The 23,228-nt window shown below is 41.8% G+C and overlaps 1 protein-coding gene across 8 annotated transcripts in view; it reads right to left on the reverse strand.

Annotated features, from left to right (window-relative positions):
• The window catches only part of KANSL1 (KAT8 regulatory NSL complex subunit 1), a 176,875-nt gene that overhangs the window by 14,163 nt on the left and 139,484 nt on the right, over window positions 1-23,228 (reverse strand). For all 8 annotated transcript variants that reach the window (XM_058675336.1, XM_058675338.1, XM_058675339.1 and 5 more), the window contains 3 exons: window positions 13,913-14,025; window positions 12,968-13,163; window positions 2,693-2,864 (listed from right to left, as the gene is read on the reverse strand). In XM_058675336.1, coding sequence (XP_058531319.1) covers window positions 2,693-2,864; window positions 12,968-13,163; window positions 13,913-14,025 — 481 coding nt within the window. The remainder of the gene's footprint in view (window positions 1-2,692; window positions 2,865-12,967; window positions 13,164-13,912; window positions 14,026-23,228) is intronic.

Genomic DNA, 23,228 nt, shown 5'->3' on the forward strand with positions numbered 1-23,228 from the left:
TTTGATCATGTTCTCGTGAACTAGCAGATGGAAGATCTCCAACTTTCACCTTTTCAACCTACCCTTCCTTTCAAATAAAAGAAAATGTTAATATTATGGTTCAGGGCCCGGCAGCGTGGCCTAGTGGCTAAAGTCCTCGCCCTGAACGGGATCCCATATGGGTGCCGGTTCTAATCCCGGCAGCTCCACTTCCCATCCAGCTCCCTGCTTGTGGCCTGGGAAGGCAGTTGAGGACGGCCCAAGGCTTTGGGACCCTGCACTCGCGTGGGAGACCCAGAGGAGGTTCCAGGTTCCCGGCTTCGGATCGGCACGCACCGGCCCGTTGCAGCTCACTTGGGGAGTGAAACATCGGACGGAGGATCTTCCTCTCTGTCTCTCCTCTCTGTATATCTGACTTTGTAATAAAATAAATAAATCTTAAAAAAAAAATATTATGGTTCAGTTAAAAACCAGTGCCGGAGTCCAGAAAATATTTTTTTATCCAACTTTGGGATGTAAATGCGTTTAGCTTCAATAACTGAAGGAAATATCTTCCTTTTAAGTCCACGTGGATTTTAGACAAAGTGAACTACAGATAGTGGCAGGACATAATTAGTCAAAGCATCATCAGGGCCTCCCGGGTCTGTATTGGTAGGAAACTGGAGCCAGAGATGGGATTTGGAACCAGACACTTGAATGTAGAACGAAGGTACTCCTGTTAGTTACTAGGCCAAACACCTCTCCTAACTTCAGTTATTAATTTCATTAACCTTTACTGTATGACAGATAAGGCACATAATCTTGTCATGAATTATAGTTTACACAAAATTAAGTACTACCTTCATTTTATTTTAAATAAAAAAATTGAGTTTTTAAAAAGATTAACTATCAATTTGAAACTAAGAGTTACAGAGGGAGAGAGATGGAGAGACATCCAATGGTTGACTCCCAAGTGGTTGCAACGGCCAGGCTCGTGGAGGCCAGGGCTAAGCCTGGAGCTCCCTCTAGGTCTCCGATGCGCGTGGCATAGCTTACTGCATTACACCATGAAATCAGCCTCTCCCACCTCTTGTTAATTCTCTTCTACACAAGAAAAGGGTGTTCCTTCTTACCGTAATAAATGTTGTGTGAATCATATACCAAAGTGAAATTTTGAATGCCAAGGACACCGAGCAAAGGCACCATTTCTAAGAATTCATACATACTCTGCAGGAGCATTCTCTGGGATGTAGGTTTAAAAATAATTTTTAGGGCCCGGCGGCGTGGCCTAGCGGCTAAAGTCCTCGCCTTGAAAGCCCCGGGATCCCATATGGGCGCCGGTTCTAATCCCGGCAGCTCCACTTCCCATCCAGCTCCCTGCTTGTGGCCTGGGAAAGCAGTCGAGGACGGCCCAAAGCTTTGGGACCCTGCACCCGCGTGGGAGACCCGGAAGAGGTTCCAGGTCCTGGCATCGGATTGGCGCGTACCGGCCCGTTGCGGCTCACTTGGGGAGTGAAACATCGGATGGAAGATCTTCCTCTCTATCTCTCCTCCTCTCTGTATATCCTGCTTTCCAATAACAATAAAATCTTTAAAAAAAAAAATTTTTTTTTTAATTTTTTTTTGGTGGGAGAGCTGATGTGTCTTAGGTAAAGCCACCAACTGTAATGCTGCCATCCCCATATGGGTGCCAGTTTGTATCCCAGCTACTTCAGTTCCAATCCAGCTATCTGCCAGTTGTTGGGAAGAAGCCGCAAATGCTCCAAGTGGGGTTTCATGGCATAATGCAGTAAGCTGTGCTTGTAACACCACTAACCAATACTGAAGCATCAGTTTGAGTCCTGGCTTCTCTGCTTCCCATCTAGCTCCTCACTAATGTGCTTGGATAAACAAAGACACACAAATACTCTGACCCCTGCCACTCATGTGGGAGACTCAGACTGAATTCCTGGCTCCTGGCTTCAACCTAACTCTGGCTGTTGCAGCCATTTGGTGGAGAGAACCAGCAGGTAGGAGATCTCTCTTCTTCTCTTTGCCACACAGCCTTTCGAACAAACAAACAAACAAACAGCTCTTAATACAAAACAAAACAAAACAAAACAAAACACAGAGGTGGGGAAATGGGTGGAAAAGGAGGACCAGCAGAAACAGGCTTGTCATGCAGGCAACTGGTAGAAAATTATTGTATGCTAACTGAGCACCCACGCTTATGTATACCCTGGAAAGTCATCACAAAACCAGCTACCTCAATAAGAGGACACTCCCAGACAGGAATGCCCATTTTGTTGTACATTATGGAATATAGTCAACACATCTTTTTAAATTTGCATTTGTTGAAGAAATTTATTTACTTACCCATTGTCTTTGTTTTGTATTGCATTGCTATAGTAGAATACCACCGACTGGGTAATTTATACAGAAAATACATTTGTCTCTTATGATTCTGAAGACTGCAGACAACACATTAAGAGATATACATGGACCAGATTTTTTTCTGTACTTGGAGGCAACTGACTCTAGGTCTCTACTGACCACTCAAAGATCCAAAGTGAAATCTGAATAAGCTGGATTCAGGGGAAATCTGCTTTGGTGGATCTCCCATGCAAAATTTTAAAAGATGAGTTTGTTGACAGACAGTGTGACCCGGAGACTACCTGAACTGCACCAGGACCATAGCTGATTTCTTGTACTTACAATTAATTTAGTGAACTTCATATTCTGTAGTGTTGCTTACCATCCGGAAACGCTAGAACAGGATGAACACAAGCGTCCAACTGGGAAAGACGTTCCAACAGAGGGGCTTCGTAGTGGATTTCAGGAGGGACGGTGGTGACACTGCCCGAACCACACAGCGCACAGAAGGGATTCACATCACAGCCAGAACGGAGTGTGTTGTTCCGGTGAACCTGTGAAAAGCAAAACCAAACTCAGAGATAATTCAGCACTAGATAAAAGCCAGCTCCCTTGTTAATTATCCTGAAAAATCAGAAAACCTTTTAAGATACCTATGTGACAGTGATAATGAAAGCTGACTCAGGTATCAGCCTTGTGTCACCTTAAAAGATGCTAACTATGCCTTGTTGAGAACACTTCACAAAACCTGTGTTTTCACCCCCTTGACGGTCTTCAACTATCTTCTAAGATGAAGAGCTGGTCCTCAACAGTGAGATGGGAATTGACTTGTCTTTTTTAGTAACTTCATTCATGAGCTTTCAGTAACCAATCACACTTCTGTATCAAACAAGAGGGCAGAATACTCAGGCTACCAGGAACACACAAACTACTCTTTAAACTAGTCTGAAACCCACTACTACAAAACTCATGCATCAATTATGGAAATGATTTGTAGAACAAAAACAAGAAAGTTTTTGTGTTAGAAAAATGAGACAGGATTCTAGAAGCCAGGTTCTACAAGGAAAGCCAAGAGAAAACATCCCAATTCTGTAAAACCTGCGAGAGCTGCTTTTATTTCAATCAGACACATCTCTTGAAAATGGCTCTGCTTTGTGGACATGTATAAGAAAAACAAACACAAGAACAATGTGTTCTTTATCAACATTACCCAACTGCTTCCTTCTAGCAACCGTATAGATGAATGTCAGAAAAGGTTTTCTGAAGGTCAGATTGGACAAATTATACTTCAGCAATTGTTGTGGGCTAAGGAGTTGGTTAGCACTCAGTAAGCTGAGCACTACAGGCAATGGGCTTGGGGCTGAAAGCACCTGGTCTAATGGAACTCAGCTGTATCCAATATTGAGAGTGTGGGTTAAAGCGTAAACAAGAACTAGGTGAGAGGTCAAGAGTGGAGGCAATAAAAGCAGGCCTCGAGAGAGGCCAGGGAGAGACATTTTCCACCATCTCTGGTCTGCGTGTTGGTGTCTCATCCCCAGATCCTTCAGCATGCCCACGTTACTGACCCAGCCGGCCACAACAAATGGCGCCCAACGTGGAGCACAGCACGAACGACATCTGAGGGACCCCTGGATCTATGATAGTAAGTTTAGAATTTAGGAATTCTGCAGGGGCATAACTGATTTCATCCCCAGACCCTCTCCCTGTGCTAGGGCACGAGGGACAATCTGAGGGACCCCTGGAACTCTGGAGGGGCATAACTGATTTCATCCCCAGACCTTCTCCCCGTTCAGGGGCATGAGGGACAATCTGAGGGACCCCGGAAATCTAGAGGCAGGTTTAGAAATTTTTACAGGGGCATAAGTAAAATTTTCATGGGGCAAGAACTCGCTAAAGTGCAGGTAATTAAAGGAATCAGAGATCTGCTCTAGTCACAAGGCACCGACACTAAGCTTAAGGCCTCGCAGAGTTTTTTTGAAACTGTCTGCGATGTATTCCCATGGTTGGCTCTCATTGTAGACACCTTCCTTCTCTGGCACTTGGCAAAAAGTGCTTTGCCATCCCCTCAAGCAGTGGGGCAACCCTGCCGGAAAAAATGGTCCATTAGAAGGAGGAGAGAGCTGCAAACCAGGGTAAAAAAGAAGAAGGAACCTCAAACCAGACAAAGTTGGGAGAAAGTGCGCAAAGAAGATTCGCAGTCCTCTTCTGAGGAGGATGAAGAGGAAAAGGATGGAAAGGACGAACATGGTCCCAGGTGGATTCCTGAGAGGCTTGTCCGGCAATGGCAAGATGATGGCATTTCAATCGGAAGATCGACGGGACAAGCAAACAACGCCTCTGAAGTGAATGACACCGAGTTCCAGTGCACCGACAGCATGCTGGAATGGCAATTGTGATTCTGCTGTTATCCTGCAGCTGCCCTGAATCCCACCAGCTCCTGTTGGGACTGATGGAGAGACCTTTGTTAGCCTGATAAAGAATAAAAGACTTTGGCATAACGGCGACCATCGTAGCCAGTACATCAGCAGCCGCCGCCACCAGCTACCGTGGTGACAGTGAACAAGGTCGCGGAACAGACTGCCAGAGTTGTGGACAACAGGACTTTACTGATGAACATGAGCGGGTGGGCATGCTTGCGCTGTAACTGCGGGTTGATTTGTTGTCAGAGGAACAGCAGATGCTGTGAGATTTGGCCTAGACCTTTTGTACCCCATTGTATGCCTTTTTGTGTGTATCACCTATGCAAGTACAAAATGTTTTCCCAAGCCCTGGTACTGCTGTCTGCTCGTTGCTACCGAACTAAAGATACTCCTATGGTCAGGGCCTCTTGTTCCCCATCATATGCTTTATGTATGTTTCACCTGTGTAGTGCTATGCGCTTCCCCAAGCCCAGGAACTGCTGTTAGCTCATTGCTACCAAGGTAAAGACACTCCTAGCCATGGAACAGGGTTACCAGCCTCCCCAAGTATGGTTTGTGCATCTGTAGCAGGCAATGTGTTGAACGGCAGCCAGTGATAGGTAAGATGGACCGGGCACTGACCAACCTAAGACAGGTTCTCTGTCATGCTACGGAGATTCCCGATGACGGGTAAGGCTGATAACCTGCGAGTCCACAACCTAAGTCAGGCACATTCAAGTCTGCTTTAAAACAAAAACAGGGGGATCTGTTGTGGGCTAAGGAGTTGGTTAGCACTCGGTAAGCTGAGCACTACAGGCAATGGGCTTGGGGTTGAAAGCACCTGGTCTAATGGAACTCAGCTGTATCCAATATTGAGAGTGTGGGTTAAAGCGTAAACAAGAACTAGGTGAGAGGTCAAGAGTGGAGGCAATAAAAGCAGGCCTCGAGAGAGGCCAGGGAGAGACATTTTCCACCATCTCTGGTCTGCGTGTTGGTGTCTCATCCCCAGATCCTTCAGCGTGCCCACGTTACTGACCCAGCCGGCCACAACAAGCAATAACTCTTTAAAAAAAAAATACTTCATCTAATCAGTTTGAAAGGCAGGTAGAAATGAGTGAATCTTACACCCACTATCTCACTCCTCAGATACAACAATCAGGGCAGGAGCAGGAAGCAAGAATTTGCATTGAGGTCTAGGTCTTCAACAACAGAAGAATGACAGGGATCCAAGTACCCACAGCTGCCCAGTGTCTACGAGCAAGAAGCTGCAAATGGAAATGGAGCCAGCACTCCAATAATAGACACGAGTATACCAAGCAGCATCCCAACCACAGTGCAAATTGTCTATTCTGAAAGCAAAAGTTCCAGTAAGAGGCAATTTGTTGATGCTACTGAAAGGAAAAGATATTAACCATAAAGGTGACGTTCCTGCACAGACATAATCTTGTACTTTTTGGGGAAAGCAGCATTCTGTAAGGAGACAGGACTAAACCAACAGGGATGAAAATCACATCATGTACTAGATGAATGGGAAGGCTTAGGAAAACAAGTTAAAATCTAAAAACTGCACCAAAACGTTGAATATTAAGAGCTAGAAAAAGGTTTTGAAGAAATCAAAACAAGAAGCCCTAAAAAGGAAACATTTTTTCCTCTTATATATTGCCCCAGAACATCAACAACATTCCATTTTATGTAAAAGACTGCATTCCTTGGGCCTGGCATAGAACCCTAGGGTAGCATGCATTGGGATCCCATATGGGTGCCAGTTTATATCCTGGCTACTCCACTTCCCTCTAGCTCCCTGCTTGTGGCCCGGGGAAAGCAGCAGAGGACAGCCCAAAGCCTTGGGACCCTGCACCCGTGTCAGAGACCTGGAAGAAGCTCCTGGCACTGGATTGGATCAGCTCAGGCTGTGCAGCTACTTTGGGAGTGAACCAGCAGACAGAAAATCTGTAACTCCATATCTGCTTCCCTCTGTAAATCTGACTTTCCAATAAAAATAAATAAATCTTAAAGGGCCCGGCAGTGTGGTCTAGCGGCTAAAGTCCTTGCCTTGAACGCCCCGGGATCCCATATGAACACTGGTTCTAATCGTGGCAGCATACTTCCCATCCAGCTCCTGCCTGTGGCCTGGGAAAGCAGTCAAGGACAGCCCAATGCTTTGGGACACTGCACCCGTGTCAGAGACCTGGAAGAAGCTCCTGGTTCCCGGCTTCGGATTGGCACAGAACCGGCCATTGCAGCTCACTTGGGGAGTGAATCATCGGACGGAAGATCTTCCTCTGTATATCTGACTTTGTAACAAAAAATAAATAAATCGTGTAAAAAAAAAACCCACGATGACTATATTCTTCAAGTGAAAAACAAGTGGATTTAGCAGAGATTAAAAAGATAACGGCAATGGGGGGACACTGCAATGGTGTAGCAGGCTAACCCTTGGAATGTGGCAATGGCATCCCAAATGGGTGCCGGTTTAAGTGCCACTCTCTTCGGATCCAAGCTTTGGGCCCCTGAACCTATATGCAAGAGCTGGTAAAATCTCCTGACACCTGGCAGCGGCTGGGCCCAGACCTAGTTGTTCTGTCCATTTTGGGAATGAATCAGTAGGTGGAAAATCTCCTCCTCTCTCTGTATTGCTTTTAAGTAAATACAAAAACAAAACAAAATTACAAAAACAAATTTAAGACTTGCCCTTTTGGAGTTCAACTTTATTTGATATCCACTTCAGGGGCCCTAGGCCAATTAACTGGATAAGCTGTAAGAACAGCCTAATAAAGAGAAAAGGGCTGGAGTTCTATGTCTGCACATGGCAAATGTTGTTTAAGACCTTAAAAAAAACACACACAAAAAAAACAAAAACAAGCACTGGTAAGGTGAAAAACTAGTTGTCTAAATCTATTTGTAAGTGAAACATTATATTGCAACCATATGTCAGTTTCTAAAGCTACCTTAGATAAATGTCCAAGACATTGAGGTTAAAATAAAATCGTTATAGTAAAGCACTGACAAAATGCAAAGAGAGGCATATACAAAAGCACAGATGTGAATTTTTAGTGGAACGGTTACATTATATATAGAACCATGGGGCCTGGTTCAGTAGCCTAGTGGCTAAAGTCCTAGCCTTTAATGCACCAGGATCCCATATGGGCGCCGATTCTAATCTCAGCAGCTCCACTTCCCATCCAGGTCCCTGCTTGCAGCCTGGGAAAGCAGTTGAGGATGGCCCAAAGAAAGCCTTGGGACCCTGCACCTGTGTGGGAGGCATGGAGGAGGTTCCTGGCTTCTGGCTTCAGATTGGCACAGCACCGGCCGTTGCGGTCACTTGGGGAGTGAATCATTGGACAGAAGATGTTCCTGTCTGTCTGTCTTCCTCTTTGTATATCTGACTTTGCAATAAAAATAAATAAATAAATCCTAGGGAAAAAAAAACTATGATGTTCAAATGCTGTACATGTCTGAATGACATTGAATCAGTAAAGTCAACATGTATGCTTAAAAAGGAGTTTAAGATTAGTCTTTTTAAAGGTTTATTTTTATAGGAAAGGCAGATTTTTACAGAGAAGGAGATACAGAGAGAAACATCTTCCATCTACTGGTTCACTCCCCAAGAGGCCACAACAGTGGAGCTGAAGAGATCCAACGTCAGGAGCCAGGAGCGTCTTCCAGGTCTTCCACTTGGGTGCAGGGTCCCAAGGCTTTGGGCCATCCTGTACTGCTTTTCCAGGTTACAAGCAGGGAGCTGGATGGGAAGTGGAGCAAATGGGACACAAATGCTCACATGAGACCACAGTGTGTGTAAGGCAAGGATTTAGCCACAGAGGTATCACATTGGGCCCTAGCCTGTTTTTTCAATGAGGACCTCAAAAATGTTAAAGAACAGATCTCCATTAATTAAAATAGTGGGGGCCAGGGTTGTGGCACAGTGCGTTAAGCCACCGATTCCCAGGCATGCATCCCACATCAGAATGCCAGTTCACGTCCTGGCTGCTCCACTTCCAATCCAGGATTCTGCTGATGCTCTCAGGGCAGCAGAGGACAGACCAAGTGCCTGGGCCCTTGCTACTCATTCGGCAAGCCTGCATGGAGTTCCAAGTTCCTGGCATCAGCCTGCCCCAATTCTGGCTATTGCAAGCATTTAGGGAATGAGCCAGTAGATGACATTCTTTTTTTGTCTTTCCCCCTCTACTTGTTGTTCTTTCAAATAAGCTAAAAACGAACAAAAATCAGAGGGGTTAGCACTGTGGCATGGCTAGTAAAGCTGTCTACAGCACCAACATTCATGTGGGCATTGGTTCGAGTCCCTGCTGTTTCACATTCTATCCAGCTCCCTGCTAAAGCGCTTGGGAAAGCATCAGAGGATGGCCCAGCGCATGATCCCTTGTACCCACGTGGGAGATCCAAAGTAGCTCCTGGCTCTGGACCAGCCCAATTATTGTGGCCATTTGGGGAGTTAACCAGCAGATGTAAGATATAAAATCTCGCTCTATAATGCTGCTATTAAAAATCCATGTTTTTTTTTCCCACTTAAAAAAAAAATCACTAAGGGCTTTGCCAGGGGAAGGAGGAATGGAGGAGAGGGAGAGAGAGCAAGTATATGCTTTGTTGGGTGATACACTGTGCCATTCCAGGACTCTGCCAGCAACAAATGGCATTACCAGAGGCCAAACAATGGGGCCTACCTGATCCCAGACTATGAGCCACCATAAATTTGGAGCCGAAATAAACCTCTCGCTTTATCAAGGAAGCCTGCCTCAGATATTTCTTAAGAGCTGACTTCAAAGATTACTGTAGTCAAGGCAAGAACAAGCCTGAGTAGGCTGTCACTAGGCAGACACAAGACTGCTTAAGAATGAATACTATGACTTGAAATGCCCCCCTAAATAGGTTTAAATCAATGACTTATTATTAATCATACAATCCAGTTACTGCATGACAGCAGAAACCTAATTATTTGAAAAATTGGCAAGTAAATGATATTCAGGTTCTTCAAAGTATAAACATGTAACTGTTAACAAATTTGCCCTTATAGATATATTCTAGCTAAAAAATAAAAGAAACAGTACAAGCAGAATATCATCATTCTTCAACTCTTAATGAAATATTGGGTTCAAGGATACAATCACCAATGGTGAACATAAAAAGAATGGCCCACTTTTAAAATAAACTTTTAATTATTTGTAAGGATGAGAGAGACACACCGAGAGCCCTTCCATTCATTGGTTCATTCCTCAAATATCTACCAACGGTTGGGGTTGAGGTAGGCCAAAGCCAGGAGAATGAAACTCAACTCAAGGTCTCTAGTTGGATCCAGAGATTCAAGCATTTGAGTCATCACTTGTTGCTTCCCTGGAATACACCTGCAAAAGTGGGATGGGTAGTGGAACTAGGATGCAAGTTTGGGCTCTACAATATTAGATGTGAGTGCCCCAAGCAATGTCTTTAAACATTTGAACCTATTACTGCATCATATGGATCTACGTTCAAGTTTAAATTTAACTGCCAGTTTTCAGAGGATGCAGGGGAGAGATGATCACTTACTCTTAAGTGCACTAAAATGAATGGCTACAGCATAAAATTTTAATGTTCAAAAACAGGAGCAGGGTCAAGTGTTTGCTATAAAGTTTGCTCAACTCCGCTGAATATTTCAACAATTTCATAGCATAGCTTGGAAAAGTAAACAATACCACAGGATTTATATTTTTGGCTATAGTGGGAGTAAGCGACTCCATTACTTTCTAGTTATACTAGAAACCTGTTATGGGTCAAGTAGGACTCCTGTTGCCGTAAAACTCATGCAGGTATTTCAACTCAGGTAGCTTAATGTGAATGATTAATTAAGGAGGGAGACTTGATCTAACAGTTGTGTCTCACAGGTGGATAGTTTCTCTGTCACTTGGGTGTGCCCTCAGAGGGTTCCTTTTGTGAGAGGTCTATTTTCGTTTAGTTTTGCCTGCTTCTCTCTCTTCTGACTCATCAGTACTGCCGTATCTATACTTCACCAGCTGCTGGACTACAGGGCCACCTGATCTTGCAACCTCCTCTGTAAGCAGAAATAAAGCTTCCCTTTCCCAAAGAAGCTACTCTGAGACTAAAACAAAATGGGGTGGTCTTTACAATTGCTTTGAAGAACAACCTAGAGTGTAGGGAGAATTCTGAAGAACAAAGGATTCACTGTATTTCTAAAACAAACAAACAAACAAACAAACAAACAAACAAACAAACAAACACCAAAAAACAAAACCTGTCAGAGATCAGAACGGAGAGGCCAGGATGACTGGAAACTATAGGGCAAATTTTTCCAAAGAGGAGAAAGTTATGAAAAAAAGGAACCGCAGAAACCTTCACGAGATCCTCTTTCCTGGTAGTCAAGACTCAGCAGTGTACGTACTTGGGGAGTTTACCCCTGCAGTTAAGGTGAGGATCTTAGCAGTTCAATACCACAACGTCTGGGTTCTTTCCTAAAGGCTTTACGTAAAGAAACGCACTGCCCACATCTTGGCTTCAGACTTCCAGCCCAGAACTGTGAGAGAGTAAATTGCTGTTTTAAACCATCCAATTTGTGGTAGTTTTTAATGTCAATTCTGGGAAAACAACATAGTTGACTACCATTTTTTTTTTTTTTCAAGTAATAAAAAGTTTGGAAAGAACAATATGGCCCCTTCATTTCGAACAGGTCCCACAATTTCTTCTGTCCTATACTGAACCCACTTGAATCCACTCAAACCCCTTTTCCCCATCCGTTAAAACTAGTTAGCCTATAGGGCTGGTGCTGCAGCATACTGGATAAAGCTGATGTGTGCCAGTTCATATCCCAGCTGTACTACTTTTGATCCAGGTTCCTGCTAATGTGCAGAGATGGCTCAAGTGCTTGGACCCCTGCACAAAGGTGATCTGGAAGAAGCTGCTGGCTCTGGATGGCTCCAGCTTAGCTTTGCAGTCATCCGGGGAGTGAGTCAGCGGATAGAAAGTTTCGGACTCCCTCTTTCTCTCTGTAACCCTACCTTTAAAAATAAAAATAAAACTGCCTACGGAAGGTTTCAAACAGCCTTAGTTCTATCAAATCCAGCTGCTTCAATTCTCAGACTTGGTTTTACTTGACCTGTCTGCAGCATCTGACAGATGAACAAACCTTTCTAATGCACTTGTTTCCATTGTTTTGCACATGCCTTGCTGTTTTGAGTTCTCTTTCACCTTGAGTCACTCCTTCCCTCATAGTTCACACCTGTAAGTTTAGCTCAGGGCCTGATTCCTAACAATTTGTTATTTGAGCTCCCAAGATGTCCTTGTGCTGAATTTTTTGCTCCAGTATATAAAGTTTTAAGACGTACTAACTAGTTCATTTATTAATTTATTTTTTCTCTGTCCCAACTAGAAAATTCCACGAAGGTAAAGATTCTTTATTTAAAATATATTTTTAACTTTGTAATTTTTATGATGTTTACATAGTTTACATAGTTGATCAGGGTGAGAAGGGTCAAGGATCAGGGGAAAGACCACTGTTTACACATTTTCGTCTTTGAAGGTAAAGATTTTTGTCTGTTTTGGGGCATTATCAATGCCTTAGGAGAGATCTGGCTAATTATAGAAGCTTAACAAACATTTGTTGAGTAAGTGAAGAAAATCAAACTGCTAACAGCAGCCACTCTGTACAAGGAATATTAGGTCACATTTCATTTCACCTTCCACAAACTCTGAGGCTCCTCAGAGATCCCTGTGTGTGCATGTGAGCAGTAACATTTATAAGCTTCAAAGTTAATGCTGGTAACTACTGAATGGTACCAATTCAACTGATTATTACTTCCTTAGTTTTAGAATAAATCCAACTTTGGTACATGAGGAGTAGACAACAGAAATTTTAATGGAAGTTCCTTGCTGTGGCAAAACATTCCATATTACCATATTCAGCATAGGTGAGAAGGCATGCTTTTCTCCAAAGTGTTGACAGCAGTATTAATCCTTTCAATTCCTTGCATTTCTTAAAAAAAAAAAAAAAAAAAAAAAAAAAAAAAATTCATCCAATTCTTTCCACACATGGCTGAAGAGTCACTTAGGAGCTTTGCCCCAAAGTACCTGATCAGAATCTCTACTAAAGAGGATCCAGTAACCTAGCTTTTTTTTTAAGCGCCCCATAAAACCTTGGTGGTTAGACGAGCTGGAAAAAATACTTGTTAAATGAACCAAGAGAGGTAGGAGACTCATCCCTCTATCAAACCATGAGGCCCGTGGTTTGGCCATGACCAAGGCTCACTGATACTAACCTTCTTAGACAGAGGAACAATGCTGCTGGGTCGAACAAGCCTCCGCTTCTTACAGCTCAGTACAGGACGTGTTCGGGCTGCCACACAGGTGCCATCCGATGATGAAGAAACCAGATTCAGTCGCTGCTTTTTATGCAATTGTTCTTCAGCATCAGAACTCTCACCTGGTAAGTGGTCGGCCAAGACAGGCTGGAGACTACAGAGGATGAAAAAAGATTCACTTCTCAGAAAACACCACAAAATAAAGTGTATAACCTTGGTTCAACCTCTTACATTTGCAAATGTTCAAGAACATAAATACTTCACAGCAGAAGTGGGTCATCACTTGATAAAGACAGCTGATGACCTAAGAGTGGGTGCTACGTGTTTAAGTAGTTCTTGGTATATACGAATGCCACCACATTCATAAAGTGCTCAAGTCAGTAAGTAAACCCAAGTTCTAGGAAACAAGTTCTGCTTGTGAGAGAAAGTTGCAATTAACGACAGAATAATTTTTCAAATGTTAAGGACACACTTTAGTTTTCTACTGACACTTCAATTTCAGGGATGGATAAGATTATGTATTTTACTACAATTTTTGAGCCTTCATAAATATACAATCACAATATAATCCTTAGGGATCTCATTTGTTCTCAAGCAGAGTAGTTTTATGTAATCTTTACTAATCAATTCTTCCAAGACCTGGGCTAACAGAGATGATTTAGGATAATAGTAACCTTGTATCATTCTCCATGCCCAGGCCAAATTAGGTCCTGTTAAGTAAAAGGGAAATACAAGAACGTATCAATTAAAACATATTTGCTATAACAGAAGGCATATAAAATACCAATAAATTATAATGCTTCTAATTACTGAAGCCAGAGTCAGTCCTAGCTGGAAGTAATAGAGTTCCAGTCACCTTTGACAAGTCCACTAAGCATAGGGAGTGGAAGGGATAAAACTCACGTGTTAATAACTCCATTGACAGGTCTCAGTGTGCCACATGGCTTGGTAGATGATGATTCTGAAATGTGACCAACAGCAGAGGCACCATGGGTTTCTAGTGGCTGAGAGTCAACCTGAGTAATAAGAGAAGTAAAATACACATCAACATCCCCCAACAATTCACAATGAAGCACCTAAAATTTTTGATGACCAACTTGAAAATACAAACTTAGATAACTGAGGAAAAGGTAAATCAATAAGAGAAGTAGGCTTTTGTGTAGAGAGTAGCAGGGGTGGGGATTCTAAATATTCATCTTTTAAAAGAAAAAATGTCTACTTCAGGGAAATGATTTCAGTCACTCTATGGAACAAAAATTTAGAGAAAAAAATTAAACAGTAACATTGACCATCAACTAAGGGCCAAAACAATTATATGGTCTCAAAAAATTGTTGGAAAACATGCATTCATGTATCACAAAACTGAATGGATTTCAAAATTTTCCCACCAAAATAAATTTAAAAGAAGATTTATTTATTTCTGATTAAAAGGCAGTGTTGGGCCCGGTGGCGTGTCCTAGCGGCTAAAGTCCTCGCCTTGAAAGCCCCGGGATCCCATATGGGCGCCGGTTCTAATCCCGGCAGCTCCACTTCCCATCCAGCTCCCTGCTTGTGGCCTGGGAAAGCAGTTGAGGACGGCCCAATGCATTGGGACCCTGCACCCGCGTGGGAGACCTGGAAGAGGTTCCTGGTCCCGGCTTCGGATCGGCGCGTACCGGCCCGTTGTGGCTCACTTGGGGAGTGAAACATCGGACGGAAGATCTTCCTCTCTGTCTCTCCTCCTCTCTGTATATCTGGCTTTCCAATAAACAATAAAATCTTAAAAAAAAAAAAAAAAAGGCAGTGTTAACAGTGTGAAGGAAAGATCAGAGAGAAAAAGAGAGCTTCAATCTACTGTTCACTTCCCAAATGGATGCAAAGGCTAGAGCTGGGTTGGTCTGAAGCAAGAAGCTGCTTCTGGGTCTTCTATGTGGAGATAGGAGTCCGAGCACTTCAAACATTCTCAGCTGCTTTCCTAGACACTGCCTGAGCAGGGAGTTGGATCAGAAGTGAGGCAGCTAGTACAAGGTGACAGTATGTATGGGATACCACCACAGAAAGGCATCAGCTTAAGTTGCTTTTGCAGTGCTAGTCCCAACAATCTTATTTTTTAACACCATTTTCCTGCAAACTTTTTGAAGTATCTTTGTAAGAGGAAATCTCAATGCATCTAATTACACAGTGAAAATTACTTAGACTAAAACACATTTAAAATACATAATGAAATAAGAGATGGGAAGTATGACAAAGTTTGAACATCAGAATTAAAGACACAGCATTTATTTAAAAGCTTCCACAGGGGCATTTCCTGAGCTATCAGCCATAAAATATGGGTGTGGTTATTCATTGGTTCTAGTCTTTGTGTCCTTACTCTTCACATGACCCTGGGATGTTTTAAAGTTCTGCTTCCTGTAATGCCTACTGATTTGCTGCAGGGTCAATATTTCGATCTTGAAATTTCACTTCTAATTATTAGTAGATTCTTTTTTGACCTTCACTCTCCTAAGCAGAAAACAAACAACCAGCAGACATCCTGGACAAGTACCAAGAAGGGATCAAGCTGCCCAAGACCAGAACAAAGAACACAGACAGGTGCTCTGAATGAGGGAGCACCAGAGAACGTTGCAGGATCCACTAGATACTCTAGTACATAATGTGTAAGGCATCACAAACACTTTTACGACAATTACATCAGTCAGTGCTGTAGAAGCAATTAGGGAGCAGACTCAACTGCCTCAGAATCCCTAAGAATTGCCCTTGCTAGCAATGGCTATACGACTATTTGTATCTTCTGTGAAAATATTTTAATCACTCTTGAACATCTACTCTTCAGGGACAACTCAATATTACTTCAAAAATTATGATCAAAAAGATAATCCATGCAACACCAAGTAATAACCTAAAAATGTTCAACATTTAATACGTAGATATAAACTATGATAACCAAATCAGAATATTAAAAGAACCAGGATTTTTCTTTTTAAAAAGATTTTCCATAGGGTCAGTGACCGGCACAGTAAGCTAAGCCTCTTCCTGTGGCACAGGCATTCCACACAGGTACCAGTTTGAGTGTTGGCTATTTCATTTCCAATCCAGCATCGCCCAGCTGTGAACTTGTAGACATTTGGTGAGAAAAATCAGCATGGAAAAGAATACGATCCTTGCTCTCAGTTTAGGAATGGCCCAATTTCAGCTACTGCAGCCATTTGGGGAGTAAACCAGCAGATGGAAGATCCGTCTCTCCTGCTCCCCCTGTAAATGCCTTTTCAACAAAAATAGATTAAAAAAAATTTGGGTCTGGCACAGTAGCCCAGTGGACTAAATCCTTGCCTTACATGCCGGGATCCCATATGAATGCTGGTTCATGTCCCATCTGCTTCATTTCCCATTCAACTTCCTGCTTGTGGCCTGGGAAAGCAAGGGAAGATAAGATGGCCCAAAGCCTTGGGATCCTTGTACCCACGTGGGACACCTGGAAGAAGCAGCTCCTGAGTTTGGATTGGTTCAGCTCTAGCAGATGTGGTCACTTGGGGAATGAACCAGCAGACAGAACATCTTTCTCTCTGTTACCTACCTTTCCAATAAAAACTGACTAAATAAAATAACTAATAATAAAACTAATAACTAAAAAAAAAAAAGTTATTTTTTCTACATGGGATCCATCAAGAGGCTCCTGGCTTTAACCCACAGCTGTTGTGGGGGGAGTCATATAGTTATTTATATAGAAATTCACAGGATGTACTTAAGAAAAATGGGTAAATTCAAAACGTTTCTAACAACTCAGATGATGAAAAAAATGTACATACATAATAAGAAAAGTGTCGATATTTCAAAATTTTTGGGTAATATTTTTCATTAAAAACACGAACAAGGGTGGGCATCATTCCCATATGGGTGCTGATTTGAGTCCTAATGCTCCACTTCTAATTCAGCTCCCTGCTTGCAGAGGGTGGCTTATGTCCTTAGGCCCCTGCAACCATGTAGGAGACCTAGAAGAAGGATCAGGCTTTGGATCCAGCTCTGCATATTGCACCCATTTAGGGGATGAATCACCACATCTTTCTCCTTCTTTCTCTGTAAATCTGCCTTTCAGATAAAAATAAGTGAACCTCAAAACAAATAAGCAAACAAGCAAAAAGACCCAGATAATGCCAACCATTTTTCTAAATTTCAGTGAGATTTACTACTCAGGAAACCTCAAAAGGCTAAACAGCTATGATGGTGTGAAAAAACACTAGAAATAAACAAACAAAAACAACGTAAGGTTCAGGTGGGAATCAGCCAGCAATATGTGACCTCATACACATGTTTTCCTAGATTTCAGAAGTTTTGGTTTAGATGATGAAATTTCCTTTTAACACACAAATATAACTGAACATTGTACTGGGATATCAATCTTAAAAATTTCTACCAATTTCACATTCACATTAAATTTTTACCTTTTAGCATAAAATTACGATAGTGATTGATTTATACAGTACACGTTTCAAAAATATTCTCTGGGTAGTAATTTAAGAGATTTAAGTACAAGGACACCTGTGAATACAAAATGATGCCAATCTTAAAAAAAAAATCTAATTTCAAAAACAAACATCTTTACTATAAAGGCTAAAGAACAATAATGTAAAAATCACCAGTGGGGCCAGCGTGGTAAGTCTAGTGGCTAACGGCCTCACCTTGCTCGTGCCAGGATCCCACACAGGCACCAGTTCATGTTCCAGCTGCTCCAATTCCCATCCAGCTCCCTAATTGTGGCCTGGAACCCTGCACCCATAGAGGAGCTAAAAAAGCTCCAGGAACCTGGCTTTGGATTGGCTCATCTCCAGCCATTGTAGCCATCTGGAGAGTGAACCAGCAGACAGAAGATCTTTCTCTGTCTTCTCTTCTCACTTAATATCTGCCTTTCCAATAAAATAAACAAATTAAAAAAGAAAATCACCAGTATTCTCAGGACCCATAGTTAACTACGGTGAAACAGCCTGTTTTTATTTTCATTCCTAGAAATGTGTGTGTGTATATATATACATCTATATATATCTATAATATATATATATATTTTAAAGACTTATTTATTTTTATTGGAAAGGCAGATGCAGAGAGAGGAGGAGAAACAGAGACGAAGATCTTCGGTCCAATGATTCACTCCCCAAATGACCACAATGGCCAGTGCTGCACCGATCCCAAGCCAGGAGCCAGGAACTTCTTTCTGGGTCTCCCACATGGGTGCAGGGTCCCAAGGCTTTGGGCCATCCTCGACTGCTTTCCCAGGCCAGGCAGCTGGATGGGAAGTGGAGTTGCCGGGATTAGAATCGGTGCCCATATAGGATCCCAGAGCGTTCAAGGCGAGGACCTTAAGCACTTCCTCAATTATCTATTCCCCACCCTCCATCTTTTATTTGAAAAAGAGAATAAGAGAAAAGTCTTCCATCCACTGGCTCACTCCCCAAGTTTCTGCAATGGTCAGGGTTCAGCTGGGCCGTCCAATGATTCACTCCCCAAGTGAGCCGCAACGGGCCGGTGTGCGCCAATCCGATGCCGGGAACCAGGAACCTCCTCCAGGTCTCCCACGCGGGTGCAGGGTCCCAAGGCTTTGGGCCGTCCTCGACTGCTTTCCCAGGCCACAAGCAGGGAGCTGGATGGGAAGTGGAGCTGCCGGGATTAGAACCGGCGCCCATATGGGATCCTGGGGCGTTCAAGGCAAGGACTTTAGCCACTAGGCCACGCCGCTGGGCCCTAGCCCTACGTTTTCTTAAAGCAATACAATGTACAACCAATTCAAAAACCAAAAATCTGTGTCAGCAGCATGTTAGGATCCTGACTGGGGCTGCACTGAAGCTGTATGTGAACTGGGAGGATCATGAAATGCCAGCAGGATCTTAAATACAGACTTTCTCTCCATTTGCTATTTTTTAATTTTTCAGAAATACTTTGTGGCAAAAACTGTAAGCCTCTGATTTATTAATAAGTATTTTGTTCCTTGGCGCTACTATATATGGAGCTGTTTCTTATGGTTTTCTTTATTTGCTCATTTGTTAACAGAAAATGATTTTTAAATATTGACTTTATAACATGAGAAACTGGTTAAGTTAACCTAATGGTTTTAATGGTTTATTTGAGATCTCAAGGAATTTTCAATGTTGTCTTGCTTTCAAATAAAGTAGTTTATGTCTTGTTTCCTTTTCTTGCGAGTTACACTGGTAGAATACAATGATTTTTGCAATATTCTGTTTCTGGTTATTTGCTTATAGGAAAAAAAATCATGTTATTATGAGGTAATGTGATGTTAGATGTGGTTTATGGCAATTCCCTGTCGATTTTTATTACAAAGTGCGGGTGATACATTTTGTCCAGTGCCTTCTCTGCACTTATTGGGATGATACCTGCTGTCTTACTCTCATGTTTAACAAGTTACTTCTGAAATAATGAAGACTTATTTGTTGATGACAGATTATCCTATTTACATTACTGGTTGTGATTCAGTTTGCTACTATCTTTAAAGTTAGTTTGTTAATTTGAGTGAAAGAGCAAGAGAGGTGTTATTTTCCATCTATTGGTTCATTTTCCAAATGCTGCAACAGCTAGGCCTGGATTAGTTTGAAGCCAGGTGCCTGAGTCATATGCTGCCCCCACAGGGTGTGTATCAGCATAAAGCGGGATGGGAGGTGGAGTCATGACACAATCTTTAAGAAGGGATGTGGGCACCTCAAGCGGCAGTTTAACCCACAGCATTCCAATATTGGTCCAGACCGCCAGCATTTTACTTAAGATTACTGCGTCCATATTTAAGATGGGTATCAGCTGTAAATTTTTCCTTCCAGCTTCTTTAACAAATTTTTGTATTAGGTTTATGCTAGACTTATAAAATTAGTTAAGAAGTGATGTCTTTTCCTCTTATTTTACTGAGTTTGGACAGGCCTGCTATTTTTCTCTTCACTACTGGTGTCTATTGAATCTAGAGATTTCCTTTGTATAAAGGCTTGCAATTATGCACCCAACTTATTATGTATAAAGCTATTCAGCTATTTACAGTTGACTGTGTCCAGAATTTGTGCCTCCAAGAATTAAACCAGCAACAGATAAACAAATTGTATTGTACTGAAGATGTGCTGAGATTTTCTTTAGCATTATTATAATCTCAGTAATATAGCACAATGAGTTTCATGGTAGCTGATACTAAAGTAATACCAGTATTTAGGAACACAGTTAATTTAACCTAAATACTGTATTTCATGGAAGATCCTTGAGCATCTAAAATTGTTTTGAATCTAGATACTAAGAAATGATCGTACTTCCGAACATTTTGTCCATACTACCAGACTGACACTGTTTATCAAAAATTTCCTTAAGTCACTTAAAAATGTGTAGGGCCTGTCATGCTAGGCCCTTCCTGTTCCTTATACTGTGAATTCCCACTTTTTTTCCTTCTCTCTTTATTAGTTATGCTAGTGGTTATTAACTTCACTAATCTTTTCAAAAGAAATTTGTTTTCTTAAATTTCTCAATTCACTGGTTTCTCTTTTAATAATTTCTTCTATTCATTATACTTATTTTCACTTTATTTTGATTTAGTTTGAGGCCACTGATGAGACATTCCCTTACAGTTTATAAATTTCCATCTAAGTCTCTCCTTAAATGCATTCCACAGATTTTAATATTTCTTCCTCTCATTTGGTTTTCTAATTTAAAACATTATTTCTTCTTTGATCAGTTAATGCACTTCTTTTCACATTTTGGAGCTTCTGCAGATAATTCTGTGTATATAGAAACAAATGTGAAAAACTTCACTAACTCATAGCTCTCAGACCCACAGGTCTACAGTAATAAGATAAATATTCCTATTATACTTCTATGTCAGGGTAGTTGGTGGTACTGTTTGGATTTTTTGGCAGTCTCTCCAATTTCGTTTTGCTTTCTCATTCCACCAAGAGGGGAGATTCTAAGTAAGGCAGTATACTTATCTATTTCTTACTTGTATAATTTTATGGTTTATACACTGAAAACATGTGAATTTGTGAATCTTAACTTTTTGATAAATGACCCCTTTATTACTGTGTAAAGGCTCTATCTATTAATAATTTGGACTATTTTTGCTAATACTATTATATTCACAAAAGCTTTCTTATACTTATTGTTCATAAGGCTAACTTTCCCTGCTCACTGATCTGTTTTCAACTGGTTTTACTGCCTTCAAAACATACATCTGCCAAAAACTATTCTAGATTCATTTATTTTTAATTGGAAAGGCAGATATATAGACAGAAGGAGATACAGAGAAAGATCTTCCACCCGCTGCCTCACTAAGTGGACACAATGGTTAGAGCTAAGCTGATCTGAAACCAGGAGCCACGAGCCTCTTCCAGGTCTGTCACATAGGTGCAGGGTCCCAAGGCTTTGGGCCGTTCTCTACTGGGAGCTGGAAGGGAAGTGGAGCAGCCAGGATTGGAAACAGCAACCATACGGGATCCCGGTGCAATCAAGGCAAGGACTTGAGCCGCTGGGATACTGGGCCGGGCCCCAGTCTTTCTCTTCTAACTTAAGAAATCTAAAGAAAACAAATAGTCTCAGTCTGCAGTGCCTAACAGGAACAACATACAGATATGTACTGAAATGTCAAAAAATAATCACTCAATTTGGAAATCAGGCAAAAAGATAGTCGCCTTTAAGTGTGAACAACAGAATGCTAACAAGCCCATCTAAGAGTCATTTATTTTCCAAAAACTACTTATTTTTCTTTGACCTACAGCTTATCACTGACAATTATGTCTGAACTTTCAGTATCTCATGAGAGTCCTGCTTGCTTCATTTCTAACCCAAATTCCAGGTAACACACCTGGGATAGAAGAAGAAGACGACAGCCCAAGTGCTTGGGCCCCCCGCACCCATGTGGGAGACCTGAAGAAGGTTCATGGCTTTTGAGCAGCCTAGCTCCAGCCACTGCAGACATTTGGGGAGGGAAACACAAATGGAAGATTTTTATCTCCTCCATAACACTTCCTTTCAAATAAAATGAGAACAAAAGCATTTTGAAATTATAAAAAAATTCTCACCTTTGTCATTAATTCCTGTCTCAGGAAGTACAAAATAAACAGAGCAAAATACATCTCTAACATTTTTTAAGTCTGAAATTTTAAAATGTACTTTCTTTCAAAATAATATAAAAGGGCAATAAATAACTATATGTAGCAGGTAGAAGCTGGTAACAAAATGAGAATCAACTGGTTAAATGAGAGTATGAAAATTCACAACTGCCCTTTGCCATGTGTGACTTAAGATATTTTTAAAGTAAAAATAAGAAGATAATTTTGTTTTTAAAAAAGCTAAATAACAAAAAAGGCAGAATCAAATACTGCCTTCCTACAATAAAGTTTTGTTTAGTAATTAACCCATTAGGCACATATTTGTCACATAAATAATGGTCAGGGGCCTGGTGCAGGAACCTCTTGCATGCACTGGTTCATGTCCTGGCTGCTCCATTTCCCATCCAGCTCCCTAATTGTGGCCTAGAAAAAGAAGCAGAGGACGGCCCGAAGCCTTGGGACCCTGCACCCATGTGGGACTCCTGGAAGAAGCTCTTGGCTCCTGTGACCACCTGAGGAGTGAAATCAGTGGACGTAATATCCTCCTCTATGCCTCTCGTCCTCTGTATGTATCTGACTTTCCAACATAAAGAAATAAATCTTAAAAAACAAACAAACAAACAACAACAACAACAACAAAAAAAACCCTCACAACATTAACATACAAGGAGCTGGCAAGACAGCTCAACTGGCTAATCCTGCACTTCCAGGCACCAAGATTCCAAATGAGCAAAGGTTCATGTCAAAGCTGCTCGAATTCCCATCCAGTTCTCTGGTGAGAGTGGAGGAAGACGGTGCAAAGTCTTGGGCCCCTGCACTCAAGTGGGAGACTTTGAAGAGACTCTTTGCTCCTAGCTACGGATTGGCTCAGCTCTAACTGTTGTGTCCACTTGGGGAGTGAACAAATGGATAGATTTCACTCGCCTCTCCGTAAATCTGCCTTTCCAAGAAAAATAAATCTTAAAGAGATTTCCTAATTGCTAGACATTTGCATCCCTAAAGCCCATATACAAACACTTGAATGTGTATACAGAACATACTCCTAATCACATATGCTTCCTGTACTTGAACATCAGCAGCTGACCTTCCAACCAACCCAACATATGCTTTCTCTCACTTAATAAATTTTACCCTGGCTGCAGAAATCACTAAAATAGTTTAAT

The sequence above is a fragment of the Ochotona princeps genome, chromosome 17 (assembly GCF_030435755.1).
Source record: "Ochotona princeps isolate mOchPri1 chromosome 17, mOchPri1.hap1, whole genome shotgun sequence".
In the NCBI taxonomy this organism is placed as follows: domain Eukaryota; kingdom Metazoa; phylum Chordata; class Mammalia; order Lagomorpha; family Ochotonidae; genus Ochotona; species Ochotona princeps.